The 20000-nt window shown below is 48.6% G+C and overlaps 1 protein-coding gene across 6 annotated transcripts in view; it reads left to right on the plus strand.

The window, feature by feature from the left end:
• sept9a (septin 9a) overlaps nucleotides 1-13835 on the plus strand; it is a 77131-nt gene extending 63296 nt beyond the window's left edge. For all 6 annotated transcript variants that reach the window (XM_031570815.2, XM_031570835.2, XM_031570820.2 and 3 more), the window contains 8 exons: nucleotides 812-940; nucleotides 1060-1141; nucleotides 1368-1505; nucleotides 7438-7555; nucleotides 9820-9915; nucleotides 10509-10605; nucleotides 12541-12592; nucleotides 12911-13835. In XM_031570815.2, coding sequence (XP_031426675.1) covers nucleotides 812-940; nucleotides 1060-1141; nucleotides 1368-1505; nucleotides 7438-7555; nucleotides 9820-9915; nucleotides 10509-10605; nucleotides 12541-12592; nucleotides 12911-13043 — 845 coding nt within the window. In that variant the 3' untranslated portion in view covers nucleotides 13044-13835. The remainder of the gene's footprint in view (nucleotides 1-811; nucleotides 941-1059; nucleotides 1142-1367; nucleotides 1506-7437; nucleotides 7556-9819; nucleotides 9916-10508; nucleotides 10606-12540; nucleotides 12593-12910) is intronic.
• Nucleotides 13836-20000: the final 6165 nt, after the last annotated feature.

Genomic DNA, 20000 nt, shown 5'->3' on the forward strand with positions numbered 1-20000 from the left:
ACACCGTCTGGAACATAAAAACTCTGACAAAATGCAGACAACAGGAATGCACATCATGGCTCTGGCACCAGCAGTGCAGACCAGCGAGTGGCTGAATGGCAGAGGACATACAAGTGAACACACAGGGGAGGACATACAAGTGAACACACAGGGGAGGACATACAAGTGAACACACAGGGGAGGACATACAAGTGAACACACAGGAGTGAGAACTGAGGGGCTGTCTGCGGAGGAATGTGTCTCCCAAATACCCCAGCACTTGGTCCAGCAGACACTCTCCTTTATGCACACCATTCTTTCTTTCTTCCTCCCTTCCCTGACATTCTGGGATTCTCTCTCTCTCTCCTCTTCCCACTTTTTCTCTGCATATCCCTCTCTCTCTCCTTCCCTCTTGATCTCACTCTGTGGTGCCTAGTCTGCCTCTCACCCAGTCTGCTCCAGGGGTGTTGTTGCTCAGTTCTCTGCCCCTATAAGGCAGCCTGTGTCTGGGCTGATGTATGCCTGCGCTGAGCCGTAGGCGCCCCGCTGGAACTCCAGCTCCCAGGCAAGAGCTCTAACGCTCGCCGTCTCCACCCTAACCTTCACACCTCAGCCCGAGAGGCTCGTTGAGTGACTGCAGAAGCCATCACAGGGCCTAGTCTTAGGAGCTCCACAGTGAGGTCAGACACAGGGAGGTACATGCCTCTATGAGGACATGAGTTTGGTCTGTGGATGTGGGGGACGGTAAGATGGCTGTCAGTGGTTATTTGTTTTCTATACACAATGTCGCCTATTATATTAAGTGTGTGTGTATGTGTGTGTGTTTGTTTAGGTCAGAGTGGCCTGGGAAAGTCCACGCTGATGAACACACTCTTCAAGTCCAAAGTGAGCCGTAAGTCAGTGATGGGCACGGGCGAGGAGAGGATCCCCAAGACCATCGAGATCAAATCCGTCAGTCACGGTAAGCCCTCCCAGAGACAGGAGCACCAGCTGGATACGAGCATGGAGCACTCTGCTGACAGACGTGCTGTTCAAAGAGAGAAGCGAGGTGTAATCCTCTCTTTCCCTGCCTCCTCTCAGACATAGAAGAGAAAGGGGTGAGGATGAAGCTTACAGTCATCGACACGCCAGGCTTTGGGGATCAGATCAACAATGAAAACTGGTAAGAGCATTCATTCATTCATTCATTCCGTTCTTCCTTCTGTTTCCTTCTGTTTGTCCTTTTATGTAGGTTTTTTTTTTTTCTTCTTTCTTTTTTTTCTTCTTTCTGTCCTTGCCGTTCTGTGTCTGTCTGTCTGTCTGTCTGTCTGTCTATGTCTGTCTTTCCTTCTTCTCTCCCACTACTGTGTGTACTCATTAGCACATCTCTCTCTCTCCCTCCCTGTCAGCTGGCAGCCCATCATGAAGTTTATTAATGACCAGTATGAGCAGTACCTGCAGGAGGAGATCAACATCGACAGGAAGAAGAGGATCCCAGACTCACGTGTACACTGCTGCATATACTTCATCCCCCCCACAGGACACAGGTGTGTACACACACACACACACACACTTACACATATGCGACCACAGGCAGAGGCAAGGACACACATAGGCATTAATGCATATGAGTAAATGTTTGATCTCACACACTCACTCACTCACTCACACACACACACACACACACACACACACACACACACACACACACACACACACACACACACACACACACACACACACACCAGCACAGGCAGACACACCACACACATAAAAAAACAGGCATTAATGCGCATGAGTAAATGTTTAAGCTCACTCACACATGCACGCACACACATACTTTTGTAGACACACATTCAGAGGAATGCATACACACACAGTACAGCTGGCGAAAATAATATTTTTTTACAATGCATCGCAATGCGACAGTGAAAGATTCTGCATCAATGCAGAAAAAGAAAATAATTGAATAATATGCATGCCAGCATAATTAATATAAACAACTAATTCAAACCCATTTCACTGCAATATGCAGTTGTAATGATGTATGAGAAGTTCATTTACAGAACCCTGGCTAGGCTTCACAGTACGTAATCCTACTCATTCCTTCGGGTCTTGTGACACTAGCCTAGTACAGTTAATGTAAACAAATCTTTCCACTGCGACACCATGAAAGGTTAACCTACAGATACTGGTAGTACAAACTCCATATACACAATCCATTGGGTCTTGTGATGCTAGCCAGGTACACATTAGTTTGATCATATTTTAAACACATTTTAATGTGATGGACAACCAGAACATCAGTGAATGAACACTTTCATAAAGCTCTGCTACTTAGCTTAGCTTAATGGTAGTAGCTAATGGTACTTGCTACAACTTCCTGCAGTGTCATATTAGCCAAATACAATCCACGGTTCTTTCAAGGTTTTACAGGTCAAGGTTTTACATGTATTTACCATAGATAGACCGACATACCTTTCTATTTATTACCTTGTGATATGGATAATCATATTTGATCTTATAAGAACCAGCCGTTTTTATGTTTGTTTTATAGTAGGCCTACAGTAACTGAAATATTTTCATGTAATGCGAGTTTCTGATTTCTTAAAACAGCTGTTTAATATACAGTTTAAAGGGAAAATAGAGTTCAAATCTGAGTGCTTGTAGTTTATTAATAACAAAACATGAAGGCAAAGATGCGTCGAGAATCGTTTCATAATCGAATTGTGAGGCCAGTTAAGATTGCCACCTCCCATCTAGCACACAGTGATGAGTAGAGAATGTCACAGGGCAGAGGCGCAGTGAGACACACACCAGTCGCTCTGAGGCAGTGAGACACACACCAGTCGCTCTCCTACTGAGGCAGTGAGACACACACCAGTCGCTCTGAGGCAGTGAGACACACACCAGTCGCTCTCCTACTGAGGCAGTGAGACACACCAGTCACTCTCCTACTGAGGCAGTGAGACACACACCAGTCGCTCTCCTACTGAGGCAGTGAGACACACACCAGTCGCTCTGAGGCAGTGAGACACACACCAGTCGCTCTGAGGCAGTGAGACACACACCAGTCGCTCTCCTACTGAGGCAGTGAGACACACACCAGTCGCTCTCCTACTGAGGCAGTGAGACACACACACACCAGTCGCTCTCCTACTGAGGCAGTGAGACACACACCAGTGGCTCTGAGGCAGTGATACACACACCAGTCGCTCTCCTACTGAGGCAGGGAGTGTGGAATGTAACGGGAGGGTGCCTGAGACCTCCTCAGTGACACTGAGCTCTGTGTGTGTGTGTGTGTGTGTGTGTGTGTCTGGAGGTGTGTGTGTGTCTGGAGGTGTGTGTGTGTCTGGAGGTGTGTGAGTGTATGGACAACCCCCCCTACCTACCCTTTTCTTTCCCCACCCACTAGTTGTAACTATCCGTTGTCTTGCTTAATGTTTTAAAGATGAAACACACACACTGTACACACACTGTCTACATTTTTTTTAAACTGAATTATTCCCCTCCATTGCCTATATGGGACAGGATAGAAATAGTTCAGCTAACTTTGTATTATTAAATATTCGGATAAAAAAATATTCCCCTGAACGATCTGTACTTTTTAAAGAACTGAAAAATCCCAGTCTGTTGAGCATTATTTTTGAGTTTTGTTTTTTGGATATCTGTTTTAGTTTGACATAAATATGACTTGACACGGATGTTTCACTCTTTAATGAATGCGTTATGAATAATGGCGGAAGGAGTGTTTATGATCACTTTAAGATCGTTGTAATTTGACATATTTATCCAAACTTGCCGGTCTGGTTGAAAAGTACCCATCTCTTTCATGGAAAACTCATGCTGCCGTCAGAAAGCACATGTGATAATCAGTCCCTTCTCTTCTTTCTCTCTGCTGGCTTTGAATCGGCACACTCTCTCACGCTGGCTCTAACGTTGGACACGAGTGACTTGAGAATGCTTTACCTGTTGGTTGCAGATGATGGTGCTGAGTTGTAGACTACGTCTAGGATGGAGATACATTTGACGATGTCTGTTGAGGAGGCAGAAGAGGGGTTATTGAGGAGGCCCTGGAGTGCAGGCAGGGAGGAGACGCTCGTCCGCTCCATCCAGACGTCGTTTCCTGTATGATCCCTGACTATGTTCCGTGCCAGACGTTTTCCATGGCTGGAGAAATCAAATCAAGTCGCACGTATAGCACGTTTAAAAACAACAGGAGTTGACCCAAAGTGCTTTCCAATCGAGGCAGATGGATTAGCAATCCAAGTGTACGAGGGATAACAAGTAGGAGGTAAAAGCAGGACTAAGAGAAAAACATACGAGAAAATTCAAATCAAAAGAACACCAGATGAAAAACAGAACATTACTGAGGTAAAACGGAGTGGAATTGAGTAAAAGGAATAATACATGAAAGGCAAGAATAAAATGGAAAACACATCCAACTATTAAAATCCTGAAATCAAAAGCAAAGGAGTAAAGACAGACATGAAGAGAAATTGAATTAAACCAGCAACAGATTAAAGAGTGGACGTTAAAAATAGCTTATGAGTGGACTGACAAAAACCATTGGGCAACCTCAGACTAAACTAAAAGAAAGAGAAAAGGGCTGGGTCTTTTTACATTTGTTTTAAAATTGTAAATACTGCGCTAGTATGTTTTAATGTGGGAGGGGAGACTCCCGTAGCAACGGGAAAAGCCTGGTCACCTTCTGCTTTGAGGCGCGAGTGAGGGACTGAGAGGAGTTGTTGTGAGGATGAGTAGCAGATCGGTAATGTACTGTGGCGCTAACCTACTGAGAGCTTTAAAAACAAATAGATCCATTTTAAAATCAATTCTGCATTTCACCGGTAACCAGTGCAAGTGAGCAAGATCAGGAGTGATGATGTCTCTTCTTTGTTCCGGTTAAAGATCTAGGGTTTTTTAACCATTTGTAGTGGAGAGGGTGATATGGGGCAACCCCGTATGCAGGGAATTACGGTAATCCATCTGAGAGGTAATAAAAGCATGGATAACTCTTTACAGGTCCTTCTGAGATTAAAAGCGGCTTCCGTTTGACTATGGTTCTAAGCTGATTTAAAGCTGCTACTGACCCATTTCTAAAAATTCAAAGAAGTGTCCAAGAAGACAGAGAGACACACACACACACACACACACACACACACACACACCCCAAAACCCCCAAAAATGTATGCAAGCACACACCCGTATACAGTTAACAGTGGTGAGCGCTTAGATCGAGCTGGCATTGCTCCCGCACAGGCTGGAGAAATGTCATGTAGTTGTGAGTCTTGAAAAGCCACTGTGCGTCCCCATGTCTCCGTGCTACAGGCGCTGGCCACTGTGCGTCCCCATGTCTCCGTGCTACAGGCGCTGGCCACTGTGCGTCCCCATGTCTCCGTGCTACAGGCACTGGCCACTGTGCGTCCCCATGTCTCCGTGCTACAGGCGCTGGCCACTGTGCGTCCCCATGTCTCCGTGCTACAGGCACTGGCCACTGTGCGTCCCCATGTCTCCGTGCTACAGGCGCTGGCCACTGTGCGTCCCCATGTCTCCGTGCTACAGGCACTGGCCACTGTGCGTCCCCATGTCTCCGTGCTACAGGCACTGGCCACTGTGCGTCCCCATGTCTCCGTGCTACAGGCACTGGCCACTGTGCGTCCCCATGTCTCCGTGCTACAGGCGCTGGCCACTGTGCGTCTCCATGCCACAGGCGCTGGCCTTGCTGTGTGATGGAGGAGTTGAGGCCTGTTCATCATGTCCGTTTCTCCACCATCGTTTTGACCTTTAAACCTCCATCTCTTCCCTACTCGTCCCCCTCTCTCTGCAGCAACTGACCTCAGTAATGATTACCTGAATGGGTACTAAAAATCTGGTTGGGTTGGTGTGTGTAGGAGAGGGGGGGTGGTGTAAAATGCCAATTTAAGTGTGCTGGTATGTTTCATTTGACTAAAGGGCCCCAAAGGGCATGTTGAGAGGCTGCTTGTAGGAGTTTCACGATCACAGCAGTGAAATGAGCACCAGTGAGATCAGTTAAAAACAAGTTTTATGTCTGCATCATGATTTTTATGGAGGAAAAATCCGAATGAAAGAGATTCTGGCTTTGCCTGGAGCCAAGTGTCATGGTTAATGAATACAGCACAGCTGTGACTGTGGGGGTCTGTGGAGGACCAGTGCCAGCGCAGTCCAGCCTCTTACCACTATTAACTGTCTGTGCGTGTGCGTGTGTGTGTATGCATACGTGTGTGTGTGTGTGTTTACAGCTGTTGGTGGGTTTGTGTTACCAGACTGCTGCTCAGCTGTTCCATCCCCTGGACAGATTCAGCAACAACACACATATACATGCACACACTCACACACTCACACTCACACTCACATGCCCGCACACACACACATGTTCAGCCCTTGATTCAAAGGACAGTAGTTCTGTTCCGGCCCCCAGTCAAAAAAAGACATTTTCATTTCATGTCCTGTTCAGCTGCTTCCTGACAGTTGCGATAGAAGAGTAACCCAAGATGTGCCCACACATCTTTGTAATACTGTCCTCCCATAACCAGCTATCATAGCCCCCTCACACACACACACACACACACACACACACACACACACACACACGCCGCACAGATGTGTGTTTCATGTTGATCCAGAACATCAGACGCCTGACTCACGCTCTGCTCAGCATGGGCAGCTGCTCTGCTTTGAACAGACCCACTAATTGGGGCTCAACTCTCAGACCATGAGACCCGGTGGGCTCCCATTTGCCCCCAGTGCAACCAGGCCCTGGCAGCCCACGCCAGCTGCAGTAACCAGAGACTGATGGGGCTTCCCTGGGCTCTCCAAGGGCCAGCTGCCCCTTACGTCCCATTCACCGAGTACCACACACAGAGTACGCACGCCCCTGGCAGGAGGTGTCTTTTTTCTTTAATCGAATCAGAGCCCAAATCACATTACGAGACAATACAGCGGATTTCACACACAAACTACTCTACTCTGTGTGTGTGTGTGTGTGTGTGTGTGTGTGTGTGTGTGTGTGTGTGTGTGTGTGTGTGTGTGTGTGTGTGTGTGTGTGTGTGTGTGTGTGTGTGTGTGTGTGTGTGTGTGTGTGTGTGTGTGTGTGTGTGTGTGTGTGTGTGTGTGTGTGTGGTCTGAGTGTGCAAGAAAAGCAACAGATGTGGTTTCTTTAAAGCCTAAAAGAGCAGAAGATGGCCAAGAGCTGGCCTGGGTTTAGTGGCTTTGAAGGCCATGTGTGCCCCCTAGTGGTTGCTCAGGAGCACAGGCGAGGACTCTGTGATGAGATGAGAGTGCACTGAGGGCGAACAGCAGGACTGTTGCTGTGTAGAACATTCCAGAGTGCAAGTCTTGGACGAGACTAGTTACATGTGGCAAATGGCTTCTGTACTCTGTTTCCTCTCCTAACATGTACTCTCTCTCTCTCTCTCTCCCTCTCTCCCTCTCTCTCTTTCTCTCTCTCACTCTCAGTTTGAGACCCCTGGATGTGGAGTTCATGAGACGCCTGAGTAAAGTGGTGAACATCGTCCCTGTCATTGCCAAAGCTGACACCCTGACCTTGGAGGAGAGGGACTTCTTCAAGAAGAAGGTGAGCATCTACACCCTGCCCACTTCTCAGTAAAAAAAAAAAACAATCAAACCCACTAGCCTCTCTGCAGGCTAGCTCTCCACTAAGCTGTCATCCTATGGCCAGTTGCTAGTTGAAACAGGCCACCAAATTGGCTGACCTCTGCTCGACCAGCGTGTCACGGCATGATCTGGTCTGAGGCAGAGGGGTGGGACGTGACTAACGGAGCGCAGATGCAGACGGCACGAGATGAGCAGGAGGATGAAAGGAGAGGAAGACATGGCCGCCATCTGCTCCGATAGGCTCGGCAGGAGGGTGCGAGTGCTTTCGCCAGGTCGCGTGCCAACGGTTATTGCCCTGATGAAGGCCCAGGGTTGCCTCGGCTGCTGCGCCCTTTAGACCTGGATATAACCAAAACCACATCTGAACAACAGACAGGAAGCGGATTGGAAACGCACCTTTCAGTGTGTTTTAGTGCGGGCTTTGGCTCATGTCCTCTTGTTACTCGCCATCTGTGACTTGAGTGACTTCAGAGACATTCTTGTCAAGGGTTTCATTGATGTTTTTCAGTGTGGTGCTAAGTGTCCAAGCCATAATAAATCTGCAGTTGTTTCCATATTTCCCCTTATTTGGGCTCATCTTCCCCTGGTAAAGCTTTCCTACTCAAATAGCTGCTGATGCTAGAACAGATGTGTCTTGCATCTGCATCTGCATCTGCATCTGCCGGATCCATACCAGTTCAGGGCCAGAGCTGATCCAGATTCAGTTCCTGGCTTTATGCTCTCCCTGGAACATCTCTTGTACACGTGGCTCCCTCAGATGACCTGTGTCGTAATGGCAGGTGACGTGGCCTCGGGCCCCCGGGCCCCTGCACAGTTGTGGGGGGGGGGGGGTTGGCCTATGCTGAGTGTTCCCTTTGTTTGAGTTGGCGGCCAGCAAGCGTGGGGGAAGGGACTGGGAGTGCTGACAGGGATTGTACATCTCCCTCAGAGTCTCCCCCCCGATCCAGCACTTGGACACACACTCATAAACACGTGCGCACACACACACACACACACACACACACACACTATTCAACAACGCACACGCTAACCACTAAACCTGTTCTTGGCCATGTCCCTGTCTTCAGTCAGAGGCCATTAAGAACAGACTGAAGTCTCTTTATGTATGAGGGTCTCCCATAGGTCATGCCCCTCAGAAGAAGCCCTTTTATGATTGGCCATGTTGGGCTCAAGCCGAGCCCCCCCCCATACCCCCCTTCCGCACTTCAGAAGCCCTCTCAACTGCTGATGTGGCTGCGCCAACTGTCCATGACCTCACTTCCTGCCTCACGCTGTGCATCGCGAGGAACCGTGTAAAACGACCCTCATCAGATACACGCACAGACACACACACAAGGCAACATTTGCAAGGGGAAGGGGGGTGGGGGGAATGGCAGCCTTTCATTAAAACACTATTATTGGCAGTGTGTTCCATCTCAGCGCTCCGTCTCACAGGGGCCCAGCCATGAGAAGGAAAGGGGAAATTCCCCCTCACTTCTGAGAGGGGAAAAAAAGCATCTGCTGGCGTTGACAAACACAACAGTGCCTCTCGAGTCTGAGATCATCAGGGAGCAAGGAGGTGGTGAAGTGGATCAGGTCAGGCCACCCTGGGCTTAACCCCCTCGTCGTCCCCATCACAGCACTGATTTACCGCTACTTATGAGCTCAACACAAAGTGATCTAATGGTTTAGTTCCCAGTTTTATAGTGCGAGGAGTGTGTACATGTGTGAGTGGGTGGGGGATTGACCGTGTGTTATTTATGCATAATGTGTGTGTGTGTGTGTGTGTGTGTGTGTGTGTGTGTGTGTGTGTGTGTATGTGTCTCCTGGTCACCTTGGCCCTTACTCTCCTGATTACTCATCATCCTCCCTATTTTCCCTCTTCTTCCTCTCCTCTCTTGTCTTCTGTTGTTTCCTCATCATGTTATCTCAGTGGGTGTGTGGAGGGGGGTACAGCCTCTCTGAGCAGCAGATAACCGCCCTTGAATTTTGGCCCGTGTGTGTGTGGGAGGGAGGGAAAGATGGATGTCCCTGTGTCATTGTGTGCCGACCCATAGTTCAGGGTTGGGTTGTCTTCGGCTTGTTTGGACACTGAGCCTGAACAGTTATTTATTTATTTGTTTATTTCTCTATTTTGTGTGTGTGTGTGTGTGTGTGTGTGTGTGTGTGTGTGTGTGTGTGTGTGTGTGTGTGTGTGTGTGTGTGTGTGTGTGTGTGTGTGTGTGTGTGTGTGCGCATTGACAGATCAGAGAAGATCTTCGAGCCAACGGCATTGATGTCTACCCACAGAAAGAGTTTGATGAAGATGCTGAGGACAGGATGATCAATGAAAAAATAAGGGTGAGTTTGTGCATGTGTGTGTGTCTATGTGTGTGTGCGTGCATACATCAGTATCAAATGCACCTCCTTAATAAATGTAGATCACTAGATGACTTAATTAACACTCTGGTATAAGCATTCGTTTTAACAAACTAATAGGTTAAACATTTGTGTAATCTTTTATTTTTAACAATCGCTAGGATAAGTTATGCTGGTTGGCCGTAACCCAATGGGCTCTGAAAAATGACTTAAACTACACTATATAGTCGACTAATAACTTTCTGTTGCCACAGAGCAGGGCAGGAATTTCAACCAACGATACGATAGCCATGTCTTAGTACTAGCAAAGAGGGCCTTAAGAACCAAAAAAAGGATTAGGAAATAACAAGACTGGAACAGTATAGTCTTCTAATAGGTCCTCTTTGCTACATTTGGGGGGTATGCCCTACCATGACCTACCTACCCAGTTTTGTTTAGATTTGGTTGTTATGGCAAATCATCATATTTTGAAGGATGCCTAACTGCAGGCATCTGCACCATGAATGTAATCCTCAGTCCTGGTCTTGTGCTAAGCTAATATTGATCTCCAGCTGAACCTCCCCTCTGTCTTTAAGGAGATGATCCCGTTCGCAGTGGTGGGCAGTGACCTAGAGTACCAGGTGAATGGGAGGAGGCTGCTGGGAAGGAAGACCAAATGGGGAACCATAGAAGGTAATGAACCCCTCTCTTCCTTAAAGGCCCTAATACACCTCAACTCCCAGTAACACACTGGTGTTAAATCAGCCATATCTGTGGTGGAGATAGCTCAGTGTGTCATATGGACAGAGTGATGTCTTGGCGTTGTATTGGAATCAGTGCGTGCGTGCGTGCGTGCGTGCCTGCCTGCCTGCCTGCCTGCCTGCCTGCCCATGCACACATGCCTGTGTGCGGAGGGGAGAGTTGTTTAGCTAATGAACTCTGAACCAAAGAGCCAAAGAACCCAACAAAGGAGGCTGAGGCAAGACGAGACGAGATGAGACGAGACAAATTGTAAGAGGGGAAAGGAGAGGAAGAAAGGACCCCACACGTGGAGGGAGGACTCTGGGTCACACAGATGGCCACTCAGCCGCTCCATTTCACTACACACACACACACACACACACACACACACACAGAGAGAGAGAGCTCTGATTGTTCATACACTGTGGTGCATGCACATGTCCTCAGCTGTGTGTGTGTAGGTGTGTGAGGGGGGGGTTGTGTGTGTGTGGATGCCTGCCACCCCCACCCCTCCCATTGTGCTAAAGCCATAGGGCCACTTTTTTTGGTGACTTGGCAAAATGCAGGCGACCGCATTTCCCACACTCATTCAAACAAGGAAGTGTCTGCCCAGGAAGACTGGCCACTTCCTGTGGGGAGCTGCCAACCATTTTAGCTGTGGCTATTGACCCACCATTGTGAACAGGTTTTAAGACATTTTTCCTTTTTTTTTTTTTTTTTAACTCACCCATGCATCTTGTCTATAGGGAAACAACACTTAAGCTGAGTCATGTTGTAAGACCTTCATCTTGTCCTCAGTTTGAACTGCATTCTTATAGAATCAAGTTCTACCTAACCTTTGAGTTTTTGTCCTGAATAAGGATTCACCTGTCTGTCTTAAGCACCGTGACTCAGTTAGGGCTGAGCATAGGCCAAGCTTGGCTGCTAATCCCTCCTCCCGTCTGTGAAGTGGCACAGCAGTGAACACTGGGCCCTGTGGGCGCGGTAGGATGCCCCTGTGTGTGCCACATGTTGAGCGCTGAGGTGGCGAGGCTAATCAGTGCGGTTAGAGGGGCACAGATGGCACCGTCCTCTCCTCCTCTCCCACGGTCCCCCACGGCCTCTGTGGCACGCGGCCTGGCAACCAGCCTGCCCCTGCGGCTGACTAACTGGCGTGTCATGTGACCACACCTGACTGGGCCTTCTCCTCCTCTTCAAGCAGCTTTCATTTCCTCTCGCAGGAAGTTTGGAGGCGTCGCAGGCACAGTCGTCTCTCTCTTTCAGGGGGGATGTGGGGGTGTGATCTATAATTCATACATCCTCTACACTACCCAGGCGCCGACACGCTCATCAGGCAGAATTTGTCAGGCCTTATCTGCCGGCGGAAGAGGCTTTAAATGAATTCAATTACTTGGGATGATGCCTTATCAGTCTGTCTCAGTCTCCCACTCGCGCACCCAGTCGCTGTCTGAGATCTAGATCCTGTGAGAGCGCCCCCTGGTGAGAAGAGGTGAGGCCGCAGGTGCACTCTACCATTGTGGGGGGGGGGGGGGTTTCTCTCTGTGCGTCTGTCTGCAAAGTGCCATTTAAAAAGACCATCAGCTGAGTCAGAGTATAGCATTATGCATGCCAGCCTCCCCCTGATGATGGGCAGGTGGTCGACATCTACAGTAATGCTTTTAGTGTTCCCGCTTGCCTTTGCGCATTGCTCATAAATGCAGTCTATTTCGAATGAATATGCAGTTCATTAACAAAAGACCTGTCACTGAGGTTGTGTAGAATTTGTGTGGAACTGTATTGTCTTTATAGGAAATATGTGTTACAAGCCTCAATCAAATATTGAACCACTTCCCCTTCCTTCTCTCTCTCTTTTTTTCTCTCTCTCTCTCTCTCTCTCTCCCTGTACAGTTGAGAATATTGCCCACTGTGAGTTTGCCTACCTGCGGGACCTGCTCATCAGGTGAGTGCAGTTCTCCACACAGTCCTCTGTCCACAGACCCTGCCAGATAAGAATGTTCTATTCAGGTCACAGACTGAGACCACTCTAATGGGAATCTCACAGACACTCAAACAGCTCACAGTCTTGAGATGTTGAAGACCCCATTATAATGGGTGATTCTGCTATATTCTAAATGACATGTATGTGTATAAGGGAGGGCTTGAGAAGAGGGCCCAACTGATTTAATCCTGATGGATTTTGTGAATTGTTTGTTTGTTTGTTTGTTTGTTTGTTTGTTTGTTTGTGTGCTCATCTTGCCCCGACCCCTCATCTGTCCAGGACCCACATGCAGAACATTAAGGACATCACCAGCAGCATCCACTACGAGATGTACCGCGTGCGCCGCCTTAACGAGAACAACACACATGCCAACAACGTGGCCGACCACCACCTCACCTCCCACGAGATGTAGACACCAGCAGCAGGCCCCCAGTACCCCACCCGACTCCACCCAGCCTCCGTCCCCCCCCCCACCTCACCTACCACGAGATGTAGACACCAGCACCAGGCCCCCCGTACCCCACCCCCCCGCCACCTCCCTCTTGTGCTTCTCCTTCCTCCTCTCATCTCCTCTCTGATTGGCCCACTCCAGAGCTCAAGTGCCGGCCCCACATCAGCAAGGATGAGAGCATCGTCCAACGTTTTCTGTTTTGGAACATTGTCGCCTCTGAAAGCCAAAACTCTTATCTCGCCTACAGCAATGCCAAACCACACACACATAACCCCCCCCAACACACACATACACCCCCCACACATACACACAGTCAAAAATTCACACCATTGCTATCAGGTGTATCATGTGTTTTCCTCTATTGTCATTTCTGTGTGTCTCAGCTGTATGTGTGTGTGTTTGTCTCAGCTGTATGTGTGTGTGTGTGACAGAGAGAATGTGAGAATGAAGCAGGACCCAGTGGAGGAGACTCAGCCACTAGAAACTCCATTACCCATGATGCCCATGCCAGTCGTTAGAGGAGATTTATGCTGTTCCCGTTTAGTTCCATTTACCACCTGTGTGTGTGTGATTGCACAGGAAGAGAGTCAAGTGAAGCCTTTTATTTTCATGCCATCCATCCCGTACTGGTCACTGTGATGTCGGGTAGTCCCCTAGCTCACACACACAGTGGTTGGAGGGCAGGCTGTGTGTTCAGTCGTGTAGTCCCCTAGCTCACACACACAGTGGTTGGAGGGCAGGCTGTGTGTTCAGTCGTGTAGTCCCCTAGCTCACACACACAGTGGTTGGAGGGCAGGCTGTGTGTTCAGTCGTGTAGTCCCCTAGCTCACACACACAGTGGTTGGAGGGCAGGCTGTGTGTTCAGTCGTGTAGTCCCCTAACTCACACACACAGTGGTTGGAGGGCAGGCTGTGTGTTCAGTAGTGTAGTCCCCTAACTCACACACACACACACAGTGGTTGGAGGGCAGGCTGTGTGTTCAGTGCCAAGTGCCAGTGCCACAAGTTTCCCCCAATGGCCCAGTTATTCAGGATTGTCCACTCCGCCTAGTGCCTTAAATACTCTAAAACATGTCCCTGCGTCATTGTTTTTATATATATATATACATTCAGAGTGATTTTAAGAGTTGTATTTATGGACGTGGGAATGGTGAGTGGACAGAGGGAGTGGAGCTGATAATTCCAGTCCCCCCCCCCCAACTTAGTTCGATTCTCTCCCTTCCAGCTCCAGCCGTCTAGTGGTAGTAACAGGCCCAGACTCGGCTCTTATTTATTGGTGACTGTGTGCTCGCTCTGGGTTTGAACTGGAAGGAGAGTGCCCATGTCATCCATCTTAAAGCGTAGGTGTGTTTTGTGTTTGTACATGTCAGGCTGTTTGTGTGTGTGGTGGGGGGGGTGGTGTGTGTGTGTGTGTGTGTGTGTGCGCACCTGCAAATGTGTTTGTTTGTGTATGTACGTGCAAGTGTGTTTGTTTGTGTGTGTGTGTACGCATATGCAAGTGTGTGTGGGTGTGTGTGTTCTTTCATTCCTCTGTGTATTCAGTTAAGGTTATTATGCCTGTCCTCATTATGCCTTAAACCCTCCTCCACCCCTCCTGGTGAGCCAGAGCAGAGCAGAGGTGGAGGTTAGAGTAACCCGTGCCGAAAGACACCGTTCCCGTCTCTTCAGTCAGTTCAGCCCATACTTTAAAGCTCACAACCTAAGGGCTTTCTTTCTCTGTCTTCTTTTATCAGTTTTGTTGTCTTGTGCTGTATATTCATCATGTGTGATCTTTTTTTGTACTGGTATTAAGAATAACACAAATATCTTTGGTATCCTGTTATTTTAAGGAAATAAATTTTAATTCTAAATAAGCAGCTGCATTGTCATTGCTGGTTTTCCAATTGAGTTGAGGGTACAATTACTGTCCAATGCTTTCAATGCATGAGAACAGGCCCAGTCTCTCTCTCTCTGCCCTGCTTTCAAAGTTTTATTTTTTTCCTTCTTCATGAAGCAAGAGGATACTGTACTGATGCATAGTGTGCACCTTATTCAGGTGTTCAGGACCATCTTTCCATTAAAGCTTTACCTACATGAGGAGTCGCTGCCAGTGACCACCTTCCTGACAGGAACTGATTGATGGGGATCAAGGTCACAGACACCTGTAGCTGATTGATGGGGATCAAGGTCACATAACACCTGTAGCTGATTGATGGGGATCAAGGTCACAGACACCTGTAGCTGATTGATGGGGATCAAGGCCTCAGACACCTGTAGCTGATTGATAGGGATCAAGGCCTCAGATACCTGTAGTTGGCAATGGAGCTCGCTGCCTAGTAATTAACTGTGAAACATCTTTCAGACTTGGGGCCTTTTGAGATGAGTTTGCCTGAAAGGAGAGATGAAAGTTGTTTTAAATGTCAGCTTTTCCTCTTAGAAGCAGCCACCCACCCGAGGTTTGTGGCATCTCCAAGGACTCTATCGCTGTCATGTTTTATTTCTGCTGCTCCATCTCCCATGGCCGTCTCCCAGTGGTGGGCTCTGTGGGATTGAAAGGAAGCACAGCCCACGCTCTGTTGACGGCGGCAGCGTTGTCTTTTCATTTTCTACTGGGTGATAGTTCTCCTCATTTGTACATGTACAATTGCAATTAAACCAGTGATCTGGAATGTTCTGTTATGATCCTGGATATCTTCAGGAGTTTAATGATAAAATAAAAAGGTTAGTGATGTGTGGTAACCAATCAAAACGATAAATCTATGTATTGCTGGACCTGAGGACTCAAACAACTGGCGTGAACACCCATAAGAACTAAAACAGTAGATTTAAATGTCTGTTCTCCTAGATTCTCATTACGCGGTGCTATGCTCTCAGCTGCAGAACCGGAGCTTGGGAGCTGCAAGCTGTCTGAGTCAGGCTAAGACTCATGGAGAGAACCCTCTTTTGATCAACTTTTCTTGAGAACACGAGTCCTCTCCCTGGAGAACCTGGGCAGGTGTCAAGTTGAAGCTTGAGCTCAAATTCCCTGTGATGTCTTCCTGCCAGACCTTCCAAAGAGAATCCTCTCTCCAGGGAGTGTGTGAGGGAATGTGATGGGGTCTCTTTTGAGTGTGTGTCGGTCTGTTTGAGTGTGAGGAGATGAATGGGTATTTGTGCTGAAAGGTGTGAATTCTGTGTTGCTGCCTACTGTCTTTATCCTCCAGGGAGCCCAACTGTAAGTAAGACAGAAGGTGCTCTCTGATGAGTGGAGAGCAGGAGGCAAAACAGGCCAAGGCCAAGTATCAAAAGAGAGAGAGCTGTCTGGATTTTCCCCTTTCTATCTAAAGTCTAGATAAGTCAGCCAGGTTTTACTCTAGACCTCATTCACAAAATATCTAAATATTACTCAGCAAAGGTTTTTTGTTCAGTGTCAAGTGTGTGAGGGGAGTGAGCCGTAGAGCCTGGGAACTACAGAAGACGCTTGAGACGTGTTTCCCTGGGAACTACAGAAGACGCTTGAGACGTGTTTCCCTGAGAACTACAGAAGACGCTTGAAAAGTGTTTCCCTGAGAATGCTGCAGCGGTCCCACGTGGCTTCCCCTCACCTTCAAAATGGCGAGAGTTTGGCTGCGCTCTCAAAATGGCGCCCGATTCTTTCCCCCCCTGCTCCTCTTGCACCTCACCTTTGGGCGTGAGCAGACAGATGGCACACGAGCGAGCGCCTCCTCCTTCCCACCTCCCCACGTAGGGGTGAGGGTTGCAGCCCCAGCCCCAGCTCCGCTCCGCCCCGGCCCCCGTGCCTCCCCAGCCTCATGCACCACAGCTCCACGTTTGTCTTCTAGTCTAATTAAATCAATTAGCTCCCTGTCATCACTGCCATTACCACCACCACCACCACCAGCAGCAGCAGCAGCCTCCTGCTCCAATGGAGAGTCAGTTCTCCTGAGCAGGTAGGTTGTCTGGTGGCCAGGCGATTCTGGCACACAGGGAGGTTTATTCGCATTTTTCTTGTCTGATTGGACCACGATGGTAACGCTGTTTCCTGTGCCGTTTGTGAGAATATGGTTAGTACTCAGTGCAGTGTACTGTCCCTCAAGATACAATGAATGAACAATCCTTTGTGTGCTGCACTTGGTGATTCTGAATCTATGCTCGGTCTAGTATCGCGGTTGGTGTAACCACACTGGTATTTCGACAGCGGAACGCAGCACCACAATTCATGTTTTATGTTCAAAGTGCTTAAGTGGGAGTGACAAAGGAGAAGCGTTCACTGATTACTAAACATTTGTGGAGTGGATGGGTGTTCAGAGCGGAAAGACAACATCCATGCATCTGCAAACAAGGATTGATTGCTTGATATATGGTTGCATATTCATTCATTAAATCTTGATTGGTTCAGGGCGACAATTAACTAACCCTCTATTTGCGAACGGAAACAACCCCTCCTTCCCTTGAGACAATGAAATATCTCCATTATGACAGCACCCCACTAATCTGCATATCACCATGGTGACCAATTAGCAAAGCATTATATAACAATGTCGTAGCACGTAGTAGCAGGACTGCTTGGCAGTGCTTCCTGTCGTTTCTCCCAGAGTGTGTCAAAACCCTCTTCCTCATTTGGGGCAGTGGCTGATGAGTGTGCCACGGCGAACATCGTAAGCAGGCTGCCAAGCAGAGGTGACTCCTTCCACCTCTCCTTCCCTCCTGCCCTCCGCTCCACTCCTCTCCAGCCATGTCCTCCATTTGTTCAATGTTCTCTCCTCCATCTGCTCATTTTCACCCTCCTTTCGTTTATTTTTCTGTTGCTGTTGTTTCGTTTTTTCTCGTTTGCAGCCATTTTGTCGCACACCCTTTTTCTCTCCTTCCCAACCCCACGAATCACCTCCCCCCCCCCCCCCCCCCCCGCCCTCACCCATTATCTCCTCCATGGTAGATCAGACGCCCCTTCCCCACGCCTCCGTCCTCCGCATCTCCTGGCGCCGTGCCAAGTGCTCAGACATGAGAGGGGAGGGAGGAGGAGGTGGTGGCGGCAGCAGCAGCAACCCATCAGTCCTGTATGCAAATGGGTCCAGCCTGGGTCCAGCCTTGATTAAAAAACAGCTGCGGATTGTAATCAGAGCAGAGGAGATGGAGGTTGAGGTGGGGTGGGGGTGGATCAGGGCATCTTTTGGGAGGCGATGGGGTTGGCGGTGATGGAGGGGGGCATCAAAAAGTTTGGTCTGGCACAGAGGTTGCTGTCGCAGCAACAGAACAAAGATGTGGTGTGGAAGGTTGTGTGTGTGTCTCTGTGGATGAGGATGGGGGTGCTTAGGACTTGAGTGTGTGTGTATATATGTGTGTGTGTGTGTGTGAGAAGGAGAGAGAGAGAGAGAGGCAGACAGAGGAATTCACGTCATGCATTTTCTTTGCACAGCCGCACAGGGGTGTCACACTTCGAGAAAGCACCAGTGTGGGAGATCAGGAGAAAGCACGTGTGTGTGTGTGTGTGTGTGTGTGAGAGAGAGTTTAGGGCAGAGAGACAGAGAGGGAGAGAGAGCTTCCTGAGCTATCCTGAAGAGATGGTTTTGCCTGAAACTAATGACTGTGAGTAATTACGGCAATCAAAGATCTGTGTGTGTGTGTGTGTGTGTGTGTGTGTGTGTGTGTGTGTGTGTGTGTGTGTGTGTGTGTGTGTGTGTGCGCGGAGCAATCGCGGGTAGCAATCACAAGTCGCGCTGCATGTGTTTTGGCCGTTGAGTCTCGTGCATGTTTGTACATACATGTGTGTGCGTAAGCTCGTGTGTGTGTTTCTTTGTGAACTTGGGAAGGGGTGATGGTCCATGGGTAAGTTGATCTAACAGAATGAGGGGAGTGTTTTGGGGAGGAGTTTCGGTCTGTGTCTGCTGCGTTGCACAAACACTGTGAGACCCAGACTGGCACCTCCCCCTCATCAGCTCCGCCCACATCAGGAGTCAGGAAGCGCAGTTAGTGCTGAACCAAGCTGGCCAGAGGATGCATGGGGTCCCCTGCCCAGGGCTATGTGAGGATGCTGGGTGCCTGGTGGGGGGATGTTGTCCACGAGCCCCAAAGGTCTCGTGGGGAGGTTGGAGGGGGAGGACGCAGAGGGCACTTGGGGTGTAGGGGAGGGATCTGGGGGTGTCTGCCGTGATGTATGGCTGGGTGGGCACCTTCTATTCAGGAGGCAGGAGGGACCTCTGGCACCCAGCCAAAGTCATTGAAGATGAGGAGAGGGAGGAGTGTGGGATGTGGGTCAGAGATGGAAGGAGAGAGAGACAGAGAGCAGGAGAAGAGGAAAGCATAGGAGAAGACAGGAAAGAGGAGGATGGATGGGTGAAAGAATGGTGGAGGAAGGGCATAGGCTGGGTAGAGTAAATTATTACAGGATGTGCTTACCCATCACATGTGGTTGACAAAACATGCAGTCTTGGGCCATATTTAGTTAGTCCTTAGTATTGTTCATTAGGTTTATTGTTTACTTATGCGTTGTTTTGGTGGTTTCTAGGGAATGGCATCTAATAGGATGTATTATTGATGTTTCTGGGTGTAGTTAAATCCTCAGTTCAATAGCATATATTCATTGCCCACTTGTAGTAGTAATTGTAAAGAGCATGAATAAAAACTCTGATGGATGCTCTCTGCTCCTGTGCTGCATCGGTCCTGACTGTTCTCTAAATGATTCATTCTGTTTCTGTTATTGTGGTGTTTTGAGAGCTCGCAAAGGGGGAAATACAGAGGGTATTAATGACTTCTGTGGATAAATATTTCATGTGCAGTCAAACGTGAGGACGAGGCGTTTAGAGTAAATGCCTTTGTCTGAACTGAGAGATTGATTATAATGACACAGTAATATCAATGGAGTTTAGTTCCAGAGCTATTACTTCATGTGCTGTTCTGGCTGCAATAACAGTGCTGTGCTTCTGGTATGCAGACAGCGCCTAAAGTTTGGAGTTGCTGGCAG

The sequence above is a fragment of the Clupea harengus genome, chromosome 1, assembly GCF_900700415.2.
Source record: "Clupea harengus chromosome 1, Ch_v2.0.2, whole genome shotgun sequence".
Classification (NCBI taxonomy): Eukaryota; Metazoa; Chordata; class Actinopteri; order Clupeiformes; family Clupeidae; genus Clupea; species Clupea harengus.